Here is a 19,424-nt window from a genome sequence, read left to right on the forward strand (position 1 = left end):
TTGTAATTCATAATTTTTCAAGATATACTTCCACTAACATTTTTATGTCAGTGCATTTATAGGATTGAGCAAAAAATTTTATAGTAGATGGCATGAATATTTTACTTTTAAGTCTGCAGTGCAAAAGAACAACAACAAAAAAATGTGTGGGGAATTCTGTTATGAGTTAGCAAGTCTGTGGGTTTAATTTGAATTCGCTGAAGAGAGTGGACTTCGGAGATTCACAGTTAATGAGCCATTTCTCTTAAAGTATTCTGTCACTATGGGATTGCATACAGTTAGAACTGACAGTTGGAAACGTGCTGAGATAGGAAAACTAAAAAACAGCTGTCTCTCTGGGCAAATGGTACCAGCTGGTGAGGCTCTCCAAAGGAAAATATTTTATATAATAAAATAGCTTTCAGATATCACTAAAGTTATGTATTATATACTTAAGTTTTCTTTTGTTTTTGATTTTTTAGTTTGCTTTTGTCAAGCCAAAATACTACGTTTTTTTTTCAGTTTATGAAGTTTTGTATTTTGTTGACAACTAATCTCTTTTGCATATATAAGCAATATATATATAAGGCTTTCAAGTTTACTTTTTGAAATTGCATGGGAATCATTGGAAAGGTGTTTTTATTTCTTATATGGGTTTTAGAAGTAGACACAATTTTTTCCTGTCAGGTCTTTTCTAGAATGAAATAGATTTTTTAAATGTCTTGAATTGTTTCAGAAATGAATGGTTATGTTGTTATACTCTGAGAAAAGATTTATACCACTGAACCTTTTTTTTTTAACTTTTAAAAGTAGACTTTATTTTTCAGAACATTTTATTTTCAATGTGGATCAAGTTTATTTTATTTTATTTTTTAACATCTTTACTGGGGTATAATTGCTTTACAATGGTGTGTTACTTTCTTCTTTATAACAAAGTGAATCAGCTATACATATACATATATCCCCATATCTCTTCCCTCTTGTGTCTCCCTCCCACCCTCCCTATCCCACCCCCCTAGGTGGTCACAAAGTACTCAGCTGATCTCCCTGTGCTATGCAGCTGCTTCCCACTAGCTATCTCTTTTACATTTGGTAGTGTATATATGTCCATGCCACTCTCTCACTTCATCCCAGCTTACCCTTCCCCCTCCCCATGTCCTCAAGTCCATTCTCTATGTCTGTGTCTTTATACCTGTCCTGCCCTTAGGTTCTTCAGAACCTTTTTTTTTTTGTAGATTCCATATATATGTGTTAGCATACGGTATTGTTTTTCTCTTTCTGACTTACTTCACTCTGACAGTCTCTAGGTCCATCCACCTCACTACAAATAACTCAATTTTCATTTCTTTTTTAGGCCAAGTAATATTTCCATTGTGTATTGTACCAATGAACCTTAATTAAATTTTGGTGGGTCCCATTCTTTTGACATTGTCAGATCTAAGTGACAAAAATTATCATTTAAGTTTGTAAAAAAAATTTCCTGTATTTTTATCTAAGTAGGAATCTATTACTTTTGTGGCAGAATGGGTTTATTGAATTTCTAGAATGCCTGTATCCTGAGGTCCTTTAGTTTTGTACATGGAGAAACTGTGTAATTAATGTTTATGCAAAAAACAGGCAGATGGCTAGTGTATACTACAGACTTCGGTAGAGCTTCATCCTTTCACTCATAAGACAAAACCTTAGCTAAAAGTAATAAATCTAACTGAGTGTATTGTATAGGTAGTAATCTACCTTACCTCCTCTTTGGCTTATTAACTATACCTTTTTGTTTACCTTTGTTAATGGTTGTTATGGGGTTTACAATATGCACTCTCTAACTTGCTGTTAGTTTATCTTCAAATTATACCACTTCAAATATAAATGTGAGAGCCTCATAACACTTCGCACTTTCAGTTCTTCCTATATCTGAGTTTCCATCTGGAATCATTTTCTTCAGCAAAAGAACATTTTATATTATTTCTAGTACCAGTCTGCTGGCAATTTATTTTCTTGGCTTTTGTTTGTTCTGAAAGGTCTTTATTTTGCTTCATTCTGAAGGATATTTTCAGTGTATGTAGAATTCTAGGTATGAGGTATTTTTTTTTTCTTGGGTTACTTTATAGATGTTTTCCTCATTTCTTCTGGTTTGTATTTTTTCTATTGAAAAGTTAGTAGTATTTCTTATCTTTGATAATCTCTATGCAATGTGTTGTCTGGCTGCTTTTTAGATTTTCTCTTTATTACTGGTTTCAAGCAGTCTGATTATGAATGTGCCTTGAGGTTCTTTTCTTCATTATCTTCTTTGTTGAGCTTCTTGGATATGTGCATTTATAGTTTTTATCAAATCTGGAAGATGATCGGCCATTATTTTTAAAAATATTTCTTCTCTCCCCCCTCCCTCCCCCCACCCTGTACTCCAATTACATGTATGGTAAGCTGCTTGTTATTGTCCCACTGGTCACTGAAGTTCATTTTTTCAGTTTTTTTTCCTCTCTTTCTTTCTGGATAGCTTTTATTGCTCTATCTTTACATTCTCTAATCTGTTCTTCTGCAGTGTTTAATCAGATGTTTAAACCTATTCACTGAATTTCTATTTCAGATGCTCAGAATCTGTATTTTTCAGTTCTGAGCAGTCCCATTTTGGGTTTCTTTTAAAAATCCATTTCTTTTCTCATTATATTTATTATTTCCCTTTACATCCTTGAATATTTTTTATAATAATCTAGTTTAATGTACTTGTCCCTAATTTCATCATCATCTCATATTATTTCTAGGTCTATTTTTATTGACTGATTTCTCTCCAGTTATGGATCACTTTTTCCTATTTCTGTGAATGTCTATAGCAATTTGTACTGGATGATGGACATTATGGTGAGTGTCTGGAATTTTTGTCTGCCTTTAAAGAACATTGAATTTTGTTTCAGCAGCAGTTAGTTAGGTTATTGTGGAATAGTTCATTTGTGGACTATTTTAAAGCTCAGCTAAGGTAGAATCTAGAGTAGCTGTTACTCTAGGATAGTTTAGCTCTTTTCTGAGAGAGCATTTGACCCTGAGGCATCACTCTTCTTGGGCCACTGCTAATACCGCTAAACTACTCCGTGAAGTCTTACTCTGGCTCGTTTCAACTCAAATGTCTCAGAGCCTATAAAAAGCTCTTTGAATCGTTTCACCTTTAAACTTTCAGTAGTTTTTTTCCTTAGTAGTTTTCTTACTCTAGCCTGTTGGAAATTTCACCCTGTGCATTCACAGCATAGCCAAAGACTTACAGGAACTCATATGTAGATTTCTGTTAGCTCTTTTCTGCATAACTTCCTTATCTCTGGTATTATGCCCTGCAAAATTCCAGTTACCTCAGTTTTCCCTGAGCTCAAATCTCCTTTTCCTTAACTCAGGCCACTGGGTTTCTGCCTGGGTTCCTCCTCCCTGAGCACAGTCCAGAAATGGCCTTCAGCAGAAAGCCAAGGTGATGATGGGGCTCGTCTCTATTGTTTTCAGGGATCACAGATCTATATTGCCTGTTTTCCACTGTCCTGAAACAATTTAATATATTTTACATACTTGTTTATTTGTTAATGGTGAGAGGGCAAATCCAAATGCTAGTAATTTCATTATGGCCAAAATCTAACAATTTATCTTACTTTTATTTGCTGTTGTTGTTTATAATATAGTTAGAAACAGGAAGATCGAGGAAACTTCTCTTCCTCTCCCTTCATTGGAGGAAGTTATGAAAGCGTTATCTCCTGATTTAAGATAGCCCATCTTTCTTAGAATAGTGGTTTCCCACAAGGAAACCACATCATTATGTTCAATAGACTTGCCCTCTATTTTAGCTCAAAGAAGAACTTTCTTGTTAGATTTGTTTAAAGCTCTCCATATAGAAAGGTAAATGGAGAGTGGTAAAAAATAGTACTGTTTTTTATTCCTGCCATCATGGTAGGGAATAGTTACCTTGCTTTGAAAAAGGTTTAAAGAGGCAAAGTGTTAATCTACGATGTAGTTGCTGATATTCTTTTAGTTTCACAAATTCAGAAGACATAGCAAACACTACTCTGAGTTTATTAATCTACCTAATTTTTTTTGTCCCTAGCCATAGTGTAGTCTTATTCTTTATGTGAGTGCTTTTCCTTAGGTAGAGTAAATAATTTATAAGAAATTTATTATTTGCATGTACAATATCTGATTTATACCTTGTTTCTTTTTCTGGCTTGCTGATATCTATTATTAAACCCTTTTATTTTCATGTATTGGTCTACCTTAGGTGTGTGAACTAGAATGTGTTTCCTTGAGTGTGTTAATAAACATCAGCCCAAAGTCATTCAAGAATGTCTATTTGCCTTTGAGATCATTTTTATAAATGTCTACTTTAATGGAGTGAGAAGGAAAGAGGAGAAGATCATGAAAAGTTAGTGGGATTCCTTTACCTAGATGCCTGACTTAGTGATGCTTTTGTCCTGAGTGCCCGAGTTCAAGAACCATGGAATCACAAGTCTTCTTGTTTTTGAAACATATATATTGATATTATTAAGAGTAAACAGGAAAAATTGGGCTCTAGCATTTCATGACAAATCATCTGCAAATACTCACTATTGAAACTAAAATTGTATAATTTTATGTGGCCAGGAAATGAATCAAGAGCAGTGCTTTTTTACAGTGTACATCTCAGAAAAGATGCTGGTCAGACTTTTTTTCCCTTTTGGGCCGGGGCAAGGCGTACTGTGGAAAGTCTCTATGGTTCCAGGTATGCTGTTTAGGCCAGGGATTCTTAACCCTAGGGGATAGGATTTAGGGCATGGGGTCTGTGAACCTTAATGGGAATAAAAATTACATCTTTATTTTACTAACCTCTAAGCTAAATTTCTTTTAATTGTAAATGTAGGCATAAAAAATAGTAATATTAGCAGTCTTGTGACTTTTTCACAGAAATAACCTGTTTTTATATGATAAAATTATAGTTTTAGATATATCTAAAATGCATTAATGGACTTCCCTGGTGGTGCAGTGGTTAAGAATCTGCCTGCCAATGCAGGGGACACAGGTTCTCTCCCTGGTCCAGGAGGATCCCACATGCTGCGGAGCAACTAAGCCCGTGAGCCACAACTGCAGAGCTGGCGTGCCACAACTACTGAAGCCCACGTGCCTAGAGCCCATGCTCCGCAACGAGAAGCCTGCGCACCGCAATGAAGAGTAGCCCTCACTTGCTGTAACTAGTGAAAGCCCGCGTGCAGAAATGAAGACCCAACGCAGCCAAAAAAAATGAAAAATTTTTTAAAAAGTTAAAAAATGAAATGCATTAATAAGGATAATATCATATATTACGATATTATCACAAATCTGGTATTTAAAAAAATTTGAACTGTATTCCACTTTAATTGGTTTCCTTTGTAATCCTGTATATTTTAATTTTTTAAAAAGCATTGTCTGAGAAGAGTCCATCAACTTCTTCATACAGCCAAAAGAGCATTCTTTATTTCACACATTTAGAATGTCTAGTTTAGGCAGTTAAAATTACTCTCTTTTTACTTTACCTACCTTAAATATCCCCTTTTGTTTCTCTTCTTGCCTGCTGGTATTAGGTTACTAATAGGCCTTTAATTTCAGTTTTACATCTCACTCTCCGTTAACATCTTTATTTATTGACTATGTAACATGGGAGATGGAATATAAGTTCAGAAAACAGATTCTAGACTCCAGGGCAGGCAGACTGCCTAGGTTTCAGTCAGAACTCTGTGACTTATTTAGCTCTGTGACTGTGGGCAAGTTATCTAACCTTTCAGATGCTTTGGTTTCCTCCTTTATAGGGTTGTGAAGATTAAAGGAGTGGAGATTGATGAAAGGAACTTATGTTAGTGTGAGTGCTATGCATATGCCTGCTATTATTACTGTTTATTCAAAAAAATATTTGATTGCCATTGTATGAGCTAGGCCCTAGACATTCAGCCCAAGACAGACGCTTCTCTTCCAAAAGCTTAAAGACTAGTGGCAAAGACGGATCTTGGAAAGGGCATTATTAATAATCTAAGTGTTAGGATGGAGGAATGCAAGATTCTTAGCTGTGTCTTGAGGATAAATTCAGGACCAGGCAAGGAAGAAGTTGAAGCTGAATAAGCAAAGAATGGGACAAACATGCCCAGCGAAGCAACATCATTTGCAAAGGCTCTGAGATGAAAAAGATCCTGATACATCTGATAATTTAAAAGAAAGTCAGTGTGGCTACACAATATGGAGAATGAGGAAAGGGAGCGGTATAGGATGATACTTGAGAAGTAGGCAGGGGCCAGATCTGGTAAGGCCATGCTTGATTTAGGGTTTGGGGTCCTATCCTTGTAGCACTGGGAAGCTTTAGATTTGCATTCGTAAAGGATGTCTGCTAACAGGAGATACGATCTGAAGGAAGATCTGCTCTACATAATAGATACAGCAGAAGGAGGCTACAGATGCAATCCAAGAAGAGATAATAACCTGTTGATGGACTAGAATGAACTAGAATGGCAGTAGTAGAGATGGGGCTCTTCCAGTATTAGCTTGAGGGATTTGACGATTGATTGCAAGGGGAGGATGAAGGAGAAGGAGTTAAGACATCTAGGCTTCTGGCTTGAGCAGTTAGGTGCATGGTAGTACCATCTAGGGAGTTGAAGAACACACTGGAGGAGGAATAGGTTTGGAGATGTATAGATGGAGTCCGTTTGAACATAATGAGTTTGAGGTGCCTGTGAAATCACTAGGAGGAGATATCAGTAGTTAGTGAGTTACACTTACAAGCCTGTTGCTCTGATAAACTATTTAAGAATCTGGCTATTGGGAGGTAAAGATGGCTTAGAAAAAGGACTCTTCTTTAGAGCAGGTAAAAGGAAGACGTGAGAGCAAGTGATCTGAGGTTGATCTAAATGAAGGACGGCTGGGGATATGGACTAGCACTCCAAGGAATGCTAATGGGAAGTTGGAGGAATGAATTTTATTTCAAAGATATGCTGAAAAGCAGTTACTTCAAAAGACTTCTTAAAAGTTTAGAATGTACCCACCGAGAATGAGGTATAAAAGGTTTTAACGGGAAAAATAAGAATGAGATGGAGATAATGCTAGTGCAGTTTAAGTTGTAGTTCTGACTTAAGAGGATATGCACCCAGGGTAATATGATTTAGTCCTAATTAGACAACTCATTGCCATTCATATCATAGTCTCTTTAATGTAAAGATGCTAGAGGACCCCTTTTAGGTTTAGCCAAACTGACATTATTGAATAGTATCAAACCTTAATTATTAAGACATTTTATGTTTTTTCTTCCTCCTGCTTTCCTCCTGTCCCTCCCTTCCTTCATCTCTCCCTCCTCCTTTCCTCCCCTCCCTCCATTCCTTTCTAGGAGGGAGCTAGGATGGAATGTAGAGTTAGGATAAATAGGACGTTAGGAGGAAAAGGTGTTGTTTTTTAAATAGTTAGGTAACTTATAGGGTGGATCTTTATTTTAAATGATTCTAAGTCCCAAGCTAATAATTATGTGTACATTTAATTTGCATAGGATTTAATAAACAATGCTTAAGGTTATATGTTTTTCTTAGTGAGTACTTTTGAGAAGCATTAACTATTTTAAAAATTGATTAAACTCTGGTACATACACAATGGAATACTGTGGCTAGTAAAAAAGAATAAAGAAGACATCTGTTACTGAGAGAGGGTAGATGATCTGGATTAATTTTCAGATGATAAAGTAACACAGTTATTTAGTCATAAGGAAGGAGTGGCTGGGCCCGTGAGCCATGGCCGCTGAGCCTGCGCGTCCGGAGCCTGTGCTCCTCAATGGGAGAGGCTGCAACAGTGAGAGGCCTGCGTACAGCAAAAAAAAAAAAAAAAAAAGAATACATTGTGTAACAGTGTACAATACATTATAGTATACTGGCTTTTTTAAGAAAGAGAGGGAAATAATACATTTTTGTTTGGTTATACTGGCACTGAGAAACACTGGAAGGATACATGAGAAACTAAATAATGAGATTACCTATGCAGGCAAAGTAAGGGGGAAAACAACGGAGGTGGACAGGGGTGGGAGTGAGACTCCTCAGTATATATTGTGTTATAGTGGTTTCATTTTTAAATCTTGTGAATTTACTTCCAATACAAAAATTAATTTTTAAAATATTGTTTTCCTTTTAAATGTATTACTTATAGATCTTTATAAACTGTAATACCACGTTTGTAAGCACTACCAGTTATTTTTCACTAATTCATTGTTCATGTGCATCTATAGTGTGGTTGATGCTACAATAAAGTGGGATATAAATCTTGTTTGTGAGGTGGCTACTTCAGTGGGCAAATGAGAATGTGAAATAATCATGATGGAATGCTAAATGTCAGAAAAGCACAGAGTCATTGGTGGAATCAGCAAAAACCAGGTAGGAGGTAACATTTGGATTGAATTTTGGGAATTTAGAGAAAAATGAGGGAAGTTAAGAGAATTTTGGATGAGAGATGAACATAGGCACCAACATAGCAAATAGTAGGACTTATTCTAGTGAGTCCTTGATTTTGACAAGCCATAATGGATGAAAATTATCCCCAAGTATAGCTGTGGTCTTCTAACATTTTGAGAAATTAAAATGTTTTGATGAAAGCAAATTGTTGTTACCTTATTTATCATCTGCCACTTTTCCACTGAAATAATTGTGGAAATAGATGCAGTGTCAGTAGCACCTGCACTAGGAATATGAACAATGTGGGAAATTTTAAAATAATCTTATGTTTTGATATAATTTCACACTCACAGAAAAGTTGCATGATTAAAAAGAACCACGTATATCATATATTATTATGTAATTTTTTACTGAACCATTTGAGAGTAAGTTAGAAACATTATGCCCTTTTACCACTAATATACTGGTGTATAATACCTAAGGATAAGAACATTCTCTTCATAACTACAGAAGAATGATCAGAATCAGGAAATTTTATATTATATCAATCTACAAGCCATGTTTAAACTTTGCTGATTGTCACATTATGTACTTAATAGCTGATATTCCTCAAGTCCAGGATCAAATCTAGGTTCACGTGTTGCATGTAGTTGTCGTGTCCCTTTATCTTCCTTTAATTTGGAACCATTCCTTAGCCTTTTTTTTTTTTTTTTGACATTGCCTTTTTCTGAGGACTACAGGACATTTGAAGAATGACCTTCAATTTAGGTTTGTCATTTGTATTCTCATGATTAGATTCAGGTCATGAGTCTTTGACAGTAGTACCTTAGACGTGATCTTTTGTCCTCAACGTATGATATCAAGAATACATGATTTTGGTTTGCTCTAATATTGGTGATGTCTGCCAGGTTATATTATAAAACTCCTATATTTTTCTCTTTGTAATTAATAAGTAATTTGGAGGAATATATTTGAGACCATGTTCTTTATGGAACTTCTACCTATTAATTTTAGCATCCATTAATGATTTTCTAACTCTATCATTTCTTCTATATGTATTAGTTGGCATTCTATCTTAAGAAAGATCTTCTTTTTTCCTCTTTCCTTTCTATTTTATTCATTTTTTGTATCATTGTGGATTCATGGATACTTATTTTACTCAATGGGCTGTATACTCCATTGCTGTCATTATTTTCATGCCTAAATTATGCCAGATTTGGCCAGAGATTCTCATTAAACAGGTTCTTGTTTTCTTTTAACATTTATTCTTCACTCTTTCAGCAGTTTCTTTTTCTTTTTCTTTTTGTGGTACGCGGGCCTCTCACTGCTGTGGCCTCTCCTGTTGCGGAGCACAGGCTTCGGATGCGCAGGCCCAGCGGCCATGGCTCATGGGCCCAGCCACTCCACGGCATGTGGGATCCTCCCGGACCGGGGCACGAACCCGTGTGCCCTGCATCGGCAGGCGGACTCTCAACCACTGCGCCACCAGGGAAGCCCATCTTTCAGCAGTTTCTTGCATACAAAAAAATTTTTATTTTCAGACTTAACTTGTACTTTCTTTGCTTCAGGACCTGAATCAGCCTTTTCTCCCTGGAAACTTGGTTCCTTGTATGGCGAAGGGCATATAAAACTCAAGCCCCTGAATCAGCCCGATTTCCAATTAGCTCTGGGTATTTTTATTGGAAAAGTTTTTATATATGTATGTATAAAACACACACAGACGCCACGATCTGTGTATAGGTGGTGGTGTCATTGCTTCTCAACTGTCAGCAAATGTGCATGTGTATCTGTGAGTACACATGCAGATATATATTCACAGTTTTTACTCTCTGTAGATAGGTAAATATAGAAATAAATAAATATAGATGTATATATGTATGCGTGTATATATAAGTGTATATACACTCATGTAGATATACAACTATATCCAACTTATCTATGTACATGGATAGGAGATACATATATATATATATATATATGGTAAAAAATAAAAGTGCATACTGATACCAGCTCAATATATTTTTTAATCAAATCTCAGTATTAAACCCTTAAGCAGAATAATTAAACCTTGCAGAGGAGAGAAACTGTAGTTGATTTCTTTCTACTAAGCGCTTACAATATTCTCCTATATTACAGCCTGAAAACTGAAGGGATATGACTTTTCTTCGAGGTAGCCAAGACTCTCCTGTCCCCTACAGTAACATGAAACTGTTGCTGAATTACCACTCCTAGCAATGTAAAGTGACTGCGTGATGTTTTGTATCTATATCCAGAGATGTAAGGTTAGCAATTAGGAAGGAGTTGAGACTGGAGGGTTGTCAAAGCGGTGCACTCTGGGGACTGTAGTATTTCATTCAGTGTTACTAATGATAAAGGTATTACAGATGCTGATTATCGTGAAGTTCACCCTTCATATTTAGATGAGCTAACTTTGGAATCAGGCACGCTGGACTTTAGCTGCGGTATATTTGCATGTTAGTAGTAAACAAAATGTTGTAAAATGCCCCAAATTAAACTATATCCTGTTCATATTAGCCACTCTTTTACCTTAAAACCTGAGAAAACCATGTATATTATATTAAATGTTATTATATTAAATATTTTCTTATTTTATATTAAATATTCTAATCTGAAATTTATGGGACCAAGAAATCTCCAGAAAGAATTGGGAGGGTAAATGGATAGTCAGCCAAGTTACAGGATTTTCTTCTAGGCCTGTTTCTGCAAATTCAATAATGAAAACTTAGAAAAAGTTAAAAACCAAAATAATTTGTTGAGCACCTTATTCCACTTGCTTTAGTTTGAATTATAATAAAAAAACCCATGGTCTTCATTCTCAAGGAACGTACATTAAGTAGAGGAAATAAGACTAAAAGGAATATAATAAGCAGAAGATTAAAAGCCAGTAAATAATTATTTGCTGAATAGACTCCTGTTGACAGAGGAAATATTTTAGGGGGAAGGTTTATGAAGATAGTGTGCTTTAAGGTGATTTTTTTTTATGATGACTATAATTGAAGAGCCAGACGTACAAAAACATTAGATAAGAGAACTAATATTTAGAGACCTTAAAATAAGTATCATTTTAAATGGTTACAAACATAAGAAAAATGACATATAACAAAGATTAGAACAATATAAAAAAGAAAGCATAGATTAAATAATACCCAAGAAAATGTATAGACATCAAAATACAGTCAATACAGTTAAAAATTCAGTGGACTAGTTAAATAGCAGATTAGACACAGCTGAAGGGAGAATTAGCATCCCAGAAGGTAGACCTAAGAAAATTACTCAGTATGTAGCCCTGAGAGATAAAAAGGGATGGAAAATATGAAAGTGGGCTTATAATAGGGAGAGTAGAACAAGAATGTCCAGCATGTATCTAGTAGGAGTTCCAGAAGAAGAGAATGGGAGTGAGGAAGTATTTGAAGAAGTACTATCTGGAATTGTTCTGAATTGGTGAAAGGTACAAGAAGTACACTGAGTCCTCAGGAAGATTGATAAGACTTAATCTATACCTAGACATTATAGTAAATCTACAGCATATCAGAGACATAGGGAAAGATCATAAAAGAAACCAGAGGATGAAGCCTGATTACTTACAACCACAGTAAAACTGACAGCAGTATTAACAATAACCATGGAAACCAGAAGACACCAGAGAAAATATCTATTGTTCTAGAACTTTATGCCCAAGTAAAACTATCATTCAGTGTTAGGTCCAGATAGGGACATTTTAAGACAAAAAACTGACAGTTTACTTTTTCCTAAAGAACTAATGAAGAAGAAAACTGAACTAAGGAGAGTGAAAGAGATGTACCCCAAAAGGAATGCTGAGCAAATGAATTGATTATCACGTGGGAAATCAAAACAAACTTTACGTAAATAAAGCAAAATAATCACAAACATACACACAAAAAGTACAAATCAAGGGAAAAATATATATCTTATACAAATAGTGTGTAAGATGAGTTTAAAAGATGGGTTAAAGCTCTTTCAAGTCGAGCTATTCAAGAGGAAAAGAAAATTTATTAATTTTAGACTTTGATATGTCAAATATTCATGTTAAAGCTATAAAGATGCCACTAGAGGAATAGAACTAGAATATGTAACTTTTATCCAGAAAGGCAGGAGTAAAGAAAAGTTAATTAAAAGATAGGAAAAGAAAAAAAGAAACATATAAAAAGCAAGGTAAGTAGAAGGTACAAAATACAATGAAAAGTTAAATCTAAATTCAGTAATCACAATGAATTAAATAAACTTGCCAGTTAAAAGATAGCATGAATTTAAAAAAAATTTTGTGTGTGATTTATAAAATACTTATCTAAAATATAAGACCGGGCTTCCCTGGTGGAGCAGTGGTTAAGAATCTGCCTGCCAACGTAGGGGACACGGGTTTGAGCCGTGATCCGGGAAGATCCCACATGCCGCAGAGCAGCTAAGCCTGTGCACCACAACTACTGAGCCTGCTCTCTAGAGCCCATGAGCCACAACTACTGAGCCCATGTGCCACAGCTACTGAAGCCCACGTGCCTAAAGCCTGTGCTCCGAAACAAGAGAAACCCCCACTCACCGCAACTAGAGTAAGTATGCAAGCAACAATGAAAACCCAATGCAGCCAAAAATAAAATAAATAAATTTTAAAAAATAAAATAAAAATATGAGAGCATGTTAAAGTAGAAAGTAAACTGTATGCATAAAGTTTTTTAAAAATATTAGAAGTAGATATGTTGCAAAGTGGTTATTTACTGTTTGAGCATTAATATTTTCTATTTTTATTAAGCTATAATAATTATAAATTTTCCAGTTTTGTTTAAAAATGGAAAAAAATCTATAATATTAAATTTAATATGTAAATCTCATCTACTTATTAACTTTTAGTACTCGTAGAAGTACTACATTGTTCTTGCTGATATAATACTAAATGATTCTGTTGAACCATGAATTGCTCAGCCCTGAAGGTAAAAATTACACTGCTTTGGGGATAAACATGTTTTAAATCAAGTAATTGCTCAGAGCTAAAATCTTCTACTACTTGCACTTTGTTTAGAGATGAAATGAGTAAGACTGGTTTCTTAAAAGCCATGGAGTTTTAAAAGTGCTATTTGTATCAATAAGTGAAGTGAAACTGAGATAATCTTAACGAAGACTGTTTTAAATGCAAAAGTCTGTTTCCAGAATTATTATTAAACTTCTAATATAGTAAAAACTCATAATATCAAATTTTTTTACATTTGTGATACATTAGTAAGTCAGACTGCCTGTATTGACCCTGCTTGGCTTATTTGTGAAATCAGAGCTTCCTAAGCAAATGAGTAGTGTTAAAAGGAGTTGCTTAGGTAAAACTAAACTGTTTTCATCTGTTCTGCGTATCTATTTAATACAGAAATCATATACATAATTGTTTTAGGCAGAGGGAAACTAACAAAACTGTCACTTCACTGTACTAATTACAAATCACTTAATTTTATTCTATCAATTAGAACTAGATTTATCTTAGGTAACAATTTATTAACCTTTATTAACCTAAGTCTCTTTAAAAGTTGTTCCTTTTAAAATCTTTTATAGTTCATATTTCACTAATTCAGGTTGGTAGTCTATTGAGTCTGTTTTCTGAGACTTTCTTTGATTACGGGGCATAAAATGTCATAGATATACTTAAATCTTTGAGAGTATTTCTTTTGGTTCAGTTCATCCACGCTTATACTCCAAATCAGGGTACTCTTAGCATTTAGTTGTCCTCTCTAGAGGTGGATGTTACTCAGGATTTATGGATGTTGGTGTTTTGTTCCTTGGTCTAAAGTTCTTACTCTTGTGATGGGCCCAATACAGAAATTTTTATCTTACCATTAATAAAGTTGAGAAATGAAAATTGTTATTGCTGTGAATCAATGAGGTCAAACTTAATTTCTTACTAACAAGAGGGTTTTCTTCAGAGTAAGAAAGAACAGAAGCTTGGCATCTAATAGTAAAGTTAACTTTGTATTTTTATTTAATTAAAATATTTATGTTAATTTTCTTTCATTTCTTCAGTCATATTTCTTGTTATATATCCCATTTTATTTCTCAAATCCAGTTGCAAAAAGGTCTAAAGTACCTTCTGGGAAGCTTCTTAGTTTCACTACCCACTTCCTTAAATTATAATCTGCCAGAATAATTTCAGTTCTTTTGCAGGAATAAAGGGTGTCATTGTTAGCTTCTTATTTAATTAATGACCAGATATAATGCAGAAATGCATGAGGTACATGATAAGCACATAGCAACTGCTCAATAAATGTCAATTAAATTTATTGCAGGGTGAGTATACCCCTTCTGTTGGAAGTACTCCATTGAGAATTAATTTTTATCAGACTTCATTTTCCTTCTTCCCACTGTCAATTTCTTTGATCGCCCCTGCTCTTTCTGTTAACATTTTCTTTAATTCCTAGGTAGAGAAATCCTGAGCTAGAAAAAGTCTAGTTTGACTCCAGCTCGTAGAGGGCATTATTTTGTTGTTAGCCAAGGGATCTATTTCATGAATATATAATCTCAAAAATACTTCCCTATGTCTTCCATTGTGGATTCATTTAATTTTAGCTATATGGCTACTTCTTAGGAATCAAAAGGAATCCAGAGAAATTATCAGGTGTAGTAATTTTTTTTTCTTTCTTGGAGGATGACTCTCTTGGAGGATGACTTGGAGGATGACTAGGGTGGATGGAGGATGACTCTTGGCAGATGACTAAGGTGGAGGAGAACATTCCAGCAGAGAAAACTGCCTACAAGTTAGATGGTTTAGTTTATGGTTGCTTTTCTTCTGCAGTCAGGACTTTGAGAGCAAGGGAAATTGGGCAAGTTAGCTAGTGTCTTTCCAACTCTATTCGATGTATGGCTTTATTAGAACAGATACTTGCTCTATAATGTTTTTCAAAGTCAAATGTAAGCAATGTTTGAATTGTTTTGTATTATATTGCAGTATGAAATTGAGAATTAACTGCAATATGTATTTCGTATTGATATAAGGTATAACCTGACAAAATAATTTTTTAATTCTCAAGTTATGTCTTGTAAGTATTTTGCATGGTAGTAGAATTCATTTGAGTTTAAGTTTGATTGGTTTTATTGTTTCTTTAAATGTAAGGATATTTTATGATTTCATAGAAGGAAATTTTTAGAAATGATAACCCACTCATTTAGTTAAACCATTTCTCTTGAAGTGGTAACCCATTTATAACTTCATGTATATTTTTAGACTCATACATATATTTACTCTTTCAGGTTTATAGTACTGCTACTTTCTGGTGAAGGTATAATGAACATAATTTAAAATTCTACATAAAATATAGGAATACTATTCAATTAATAACTAGTAGATTATCACCTAGTTCTAGTTTAGTGTTGTAGCTTTTAAAATTACTATTACCAGACAATATAAAGCTGTTCTAGCATACATCTAATATACTGTTTCTAAAATGAATGAATATGTATACAGAGAAGGAGGGATTTTGTACTTCTTAGAGAAAGCAAGATAGAGAATCTTATTTCAGATGACAGAAGACAGCACCAAAGTGATCTTAATTTTTCTAAAAAAAAAATTATCTGATCTTGTTTCATATTAAGATTTGACTTTTAATTATGTTGCTGCTAAAATTATTCTCTGAGATACTGTGCATAGATGATTCAAGATATTTTTGAAACACTCCTTAAAATGACCATTAAAGCCTATTAAATCATCACTTTTACTCCAGACGTCTCTGTCTTCACTTGCTTTGCTTTCTTTAATAGAAATAGTGTATTAGTTTTCTGTTGCTGCTGTAACAAATTACCGTAAATTTAGTGGCTTAAAACAACACAAATATATTATCCTACAATTCTTGAGGTCAGCAGTTCAGTATGAGTGCCACCAGACTAAAATCAAGGTGTTGGACAGGCTGTTCCTTTCTGGAGTCTTTAGGGGGAGAATCCATTTACTGCTTCTTTGAGTTGTTGGCAGAATTCAGTTCCTTGCAAGTATAGCACCTAGGTCTTGTTTTCTTACTGGCTATAAACTGAGGATTATGCCACCTTTTAAAGGCCACCACATTTCCTGGCTCGTTGTCTGCTTCCTCCATCTTCAAAACCAGCAATGGCCTGTCGAGGCCTTTTCACTTTGCATCTTTCTGACATACTGTTCTGTAATGTTTTACTTATAAGTATTTATATGGTTAAGTTGGACCCACTCAGATAATCCAGGGTAGCATCCCCATCTTGGGTTCTTAACCTTAATCATATCTGCCAAGTCCCTTTTACCATGTAACATAACATATTAACAGGTTAACAGGAGTTAGGATGTAGACATCTTTGGGGAGCCATGTTTCTGCCTAATATAACCGGTAGTACTAACTGGTGCCTCGCTTTGCTGGATCAGTTTTCCTTTTCTGTTTGGAATACCTCTGACTTTTCCCTCTTTGATTCATGGAATACAAAAGAAGTGTTAGGATTCAGCAGAGTCATGATAGTACTATATTAGATATAATACCTATAGGGAAATTATAGGGAAAAGAGAATTCTAGAAATACTGAAAAAAAAGGAAAATATGCTTACAGAGTATTGCTTTGTAAAATAGAAAGTCCTTGTGTATTTTTGTGTTTATATTAACTATTTTGAATCCTTAGTATTAAGGTCCATAGTTATTCAGTACACAGCAGCAGGAAGCAAACCAGTAAAGAGCCTCTTAATTTAAATTTTTTTAAATTTATTTTTAAGTTTATTTATTTATTTTGGACTGTGTTGGGTCTTCGTTTCTGTGTGAGGGCTTTCTCTGGTTGTGGCAAGTGGGGGCCACTCTTCATCGCGGTGCGCGGGCCTCTCACTATTGGGGCCTCTCTTGTTGCGGAGCACAGGCTCCAGACACGCAGGCTCAGTAGTTGTGGCTCACGGGCCCAGTTGCTCCGCGGCATGTGGGATCTTCCCAGACCAGGGCTCAAACCCGTGTCCCCTGCATTAGCAGGCAAACTCTCAACCACTGCGCCACCAGGGAAGCCCAAGAGCCTCTTAATTTAATATGAAAATATTGCAAGATAGATATTCAGAGCAATAAATTTTAATAATTTATGTGAATTTTGATAATGGACAACATTGCATCTTAATATGTTATTTCTTTCCTACTTAGATCATCACGAAGTATGTATACGAGCTCCTGGAAAAGGACTGTAATTTGAAAAAAATATCTATTCCAGTAAGTCCAATTTTTAAAAATATTTATAGTTCCAAATAAAATAGTTTTCAATTCAGAAGAAAACTTTTGTTTTAGGTTAACTGTGATAAGTTTAAATGTTAAGATCCTAGTGTTTTGATATTGATAAAGATAATATTAAATTCCTGTCATTATATCTCACCTCATTGTGCACAATAGTTCTTAAAAAGTAATACTCTTCACTGTAAAGAAAAACTGATTTCCAGTCTTTTTTGAAAATGATGACACAAAAGGACTACCCTTTCCTCTACCTTTTCTCATTTCATTGCTATAATTTATTTTTACGTATTTATTTGAAGTAAACCAGTATTCCTTTTCTTGCATTAGACATTCACCATTGCTTTAATTATTTCTTGATTTTTTTTTAATTATATGTTTTATTTCTCTGTTATTTCCTCTGCACATCCCCAGATTCACTCCTAGTGCTTCGTGTTTCATAACACTACTCATCTCTTTTTTGGTAGAACACTTTTTTGAAGTTTTGCACATTTTGCCATTTTAGAGTGAAAAAGTTTGAAATTTGTTCTGTGATTCAGCTTCTCAAAGGAACTTCTTTGTTTTTAATGGAAACATGAAATATTAAGGGTTTAAATGAAGAAATAGTAACCTTATGTGTGTATTGATGGTAGACTAGATGATCTTTAAGGTCCCTGACAACTCTCTGATTTTACAATCTATATGAATCTCCAAGACTTCATGAAAGTAATTTATTTAAGGCACAAAACTTTGAATATTGATAATTTTGTTTACATGAAATTTTGCATGAAATTTTAAAGTTCTTTGGGCAGTGTTATTCTACTATGAATTGGAGGGTTTGAGGATTTTTTAATGCTATCCATCCTCCCAAATTAATTCCATAAGTTGATTTTTTTTAAAAAGAAATCTATTTTATATTTAATTTTCTATAGGCAATCTCAAGTACTAGGTCACATTGTTAATCATTTATTCATTCATTCAACAAATATTTATTTTAGGGTACCAGGTACTGTTCCAAGTGCTAGTGACATAGCAGTGAATAAAATATTCAATATTATTCCACGTAATGACTAGACCAACCCTTGTTTTTTTGAAACCTTTCCTTCCTTTTGAATTATGTGAAAACCAAGATTTTAGTATCTTTTGGGGAGTGAATATAAAAGTCTTTTTTGGATTCAAATCTCTTTTAGTTTTGACTTTAGGTCTAGTGTCTTACTCTATTAAAACTATATATTGAATTTTGTCTTCTGGAAAGTTAAGGTAGAATTTTGTCACTTTGTCCAGTCTTCTTTTCTTGTTAATTCTATTTCTTTCGAAGTTTCTGAAGAATGATATTTAAAGAGCCTTAGGTTAATTCATTGTTACAGCACAATTAATATTGAGTCCTTTAACTCTGTAATACTTCTAGTTCCATGGAACCTTTAAACTCACTTTAATTCCCTAGATTTCTAGAACAAATTACAAGATAATTGGCCATATCTCTCATGTTATATGATTGCCTTTCATTAATTTTCTTTATAGAAAGCCTGAGATTAGATTTAGAAGGACTTCAATTATTTTCCTCTTTTTTAAATTTAGACTATAAAGTTATACAGAGGGAGCTTTACATTATATGAGACCTATAACAACCTTCATGTCCATTTTTGGTTAGTAAAGATTCCCTAATTTTATAAACATTAAACAAGAAAATTTTTATTTTAGGAAGTTTATCTCTCCTTAGATTACCATCACATATTTTATATAGTTGTGAATTTTTCTTCCCTAAGTATTAGTTTTCTCCTGAGTTCTCTTAAATCCCAAAGCTAGCAGTGAGAGTGGGTTTTTTTTGTTGTTGTTCAAAGTCATTTTTTTTTACTACAGGAATACCA

The 19,424-nt window shown here is 34.3% G+C and overlaps 1 protein-coding gene across 4 annotated transcripts in view; it reads left to right on the top strand.

Moving 5' to 3' along the window:
* The window catches only part of FAM172A (family with sequence similarity 172 member A), a 428,631-nt gene that overhangs the window by 85,362 nt on the left and 323,845 nt on the right, over positions 1–19,424 (top strand). For all 4 annotated transcript variants that reach the window (XM_032625778.1, XM_032625780.1, XM_032625777.1 and 1 more), the window contains one exon: positions 17,497–17,562. In XM_032625778.1, coding sequence (XP_032481669.1) covers positions 17,497–17,562 — 66 coding nt within the window. The remainder of the gene's footprint in view (positions 1–17,496; positions 17,563–19,424) is intronic.

Source organism: Phocoena sinus, chromosome 3 (assembly GCF_008692025.1).
Source record: "Phocoena sinus isolate mPhoSin1 chromosome 3, mPhoSin1.pri, whole genome shotgun sequence".
Taxonomy (NCBI): domain Eukaryota; kingdom Metazoa; phylum Chordata; class Mammalia; order Artiodactyla; family Phocoenidae; genus Phocoena; species Phocoena sinus.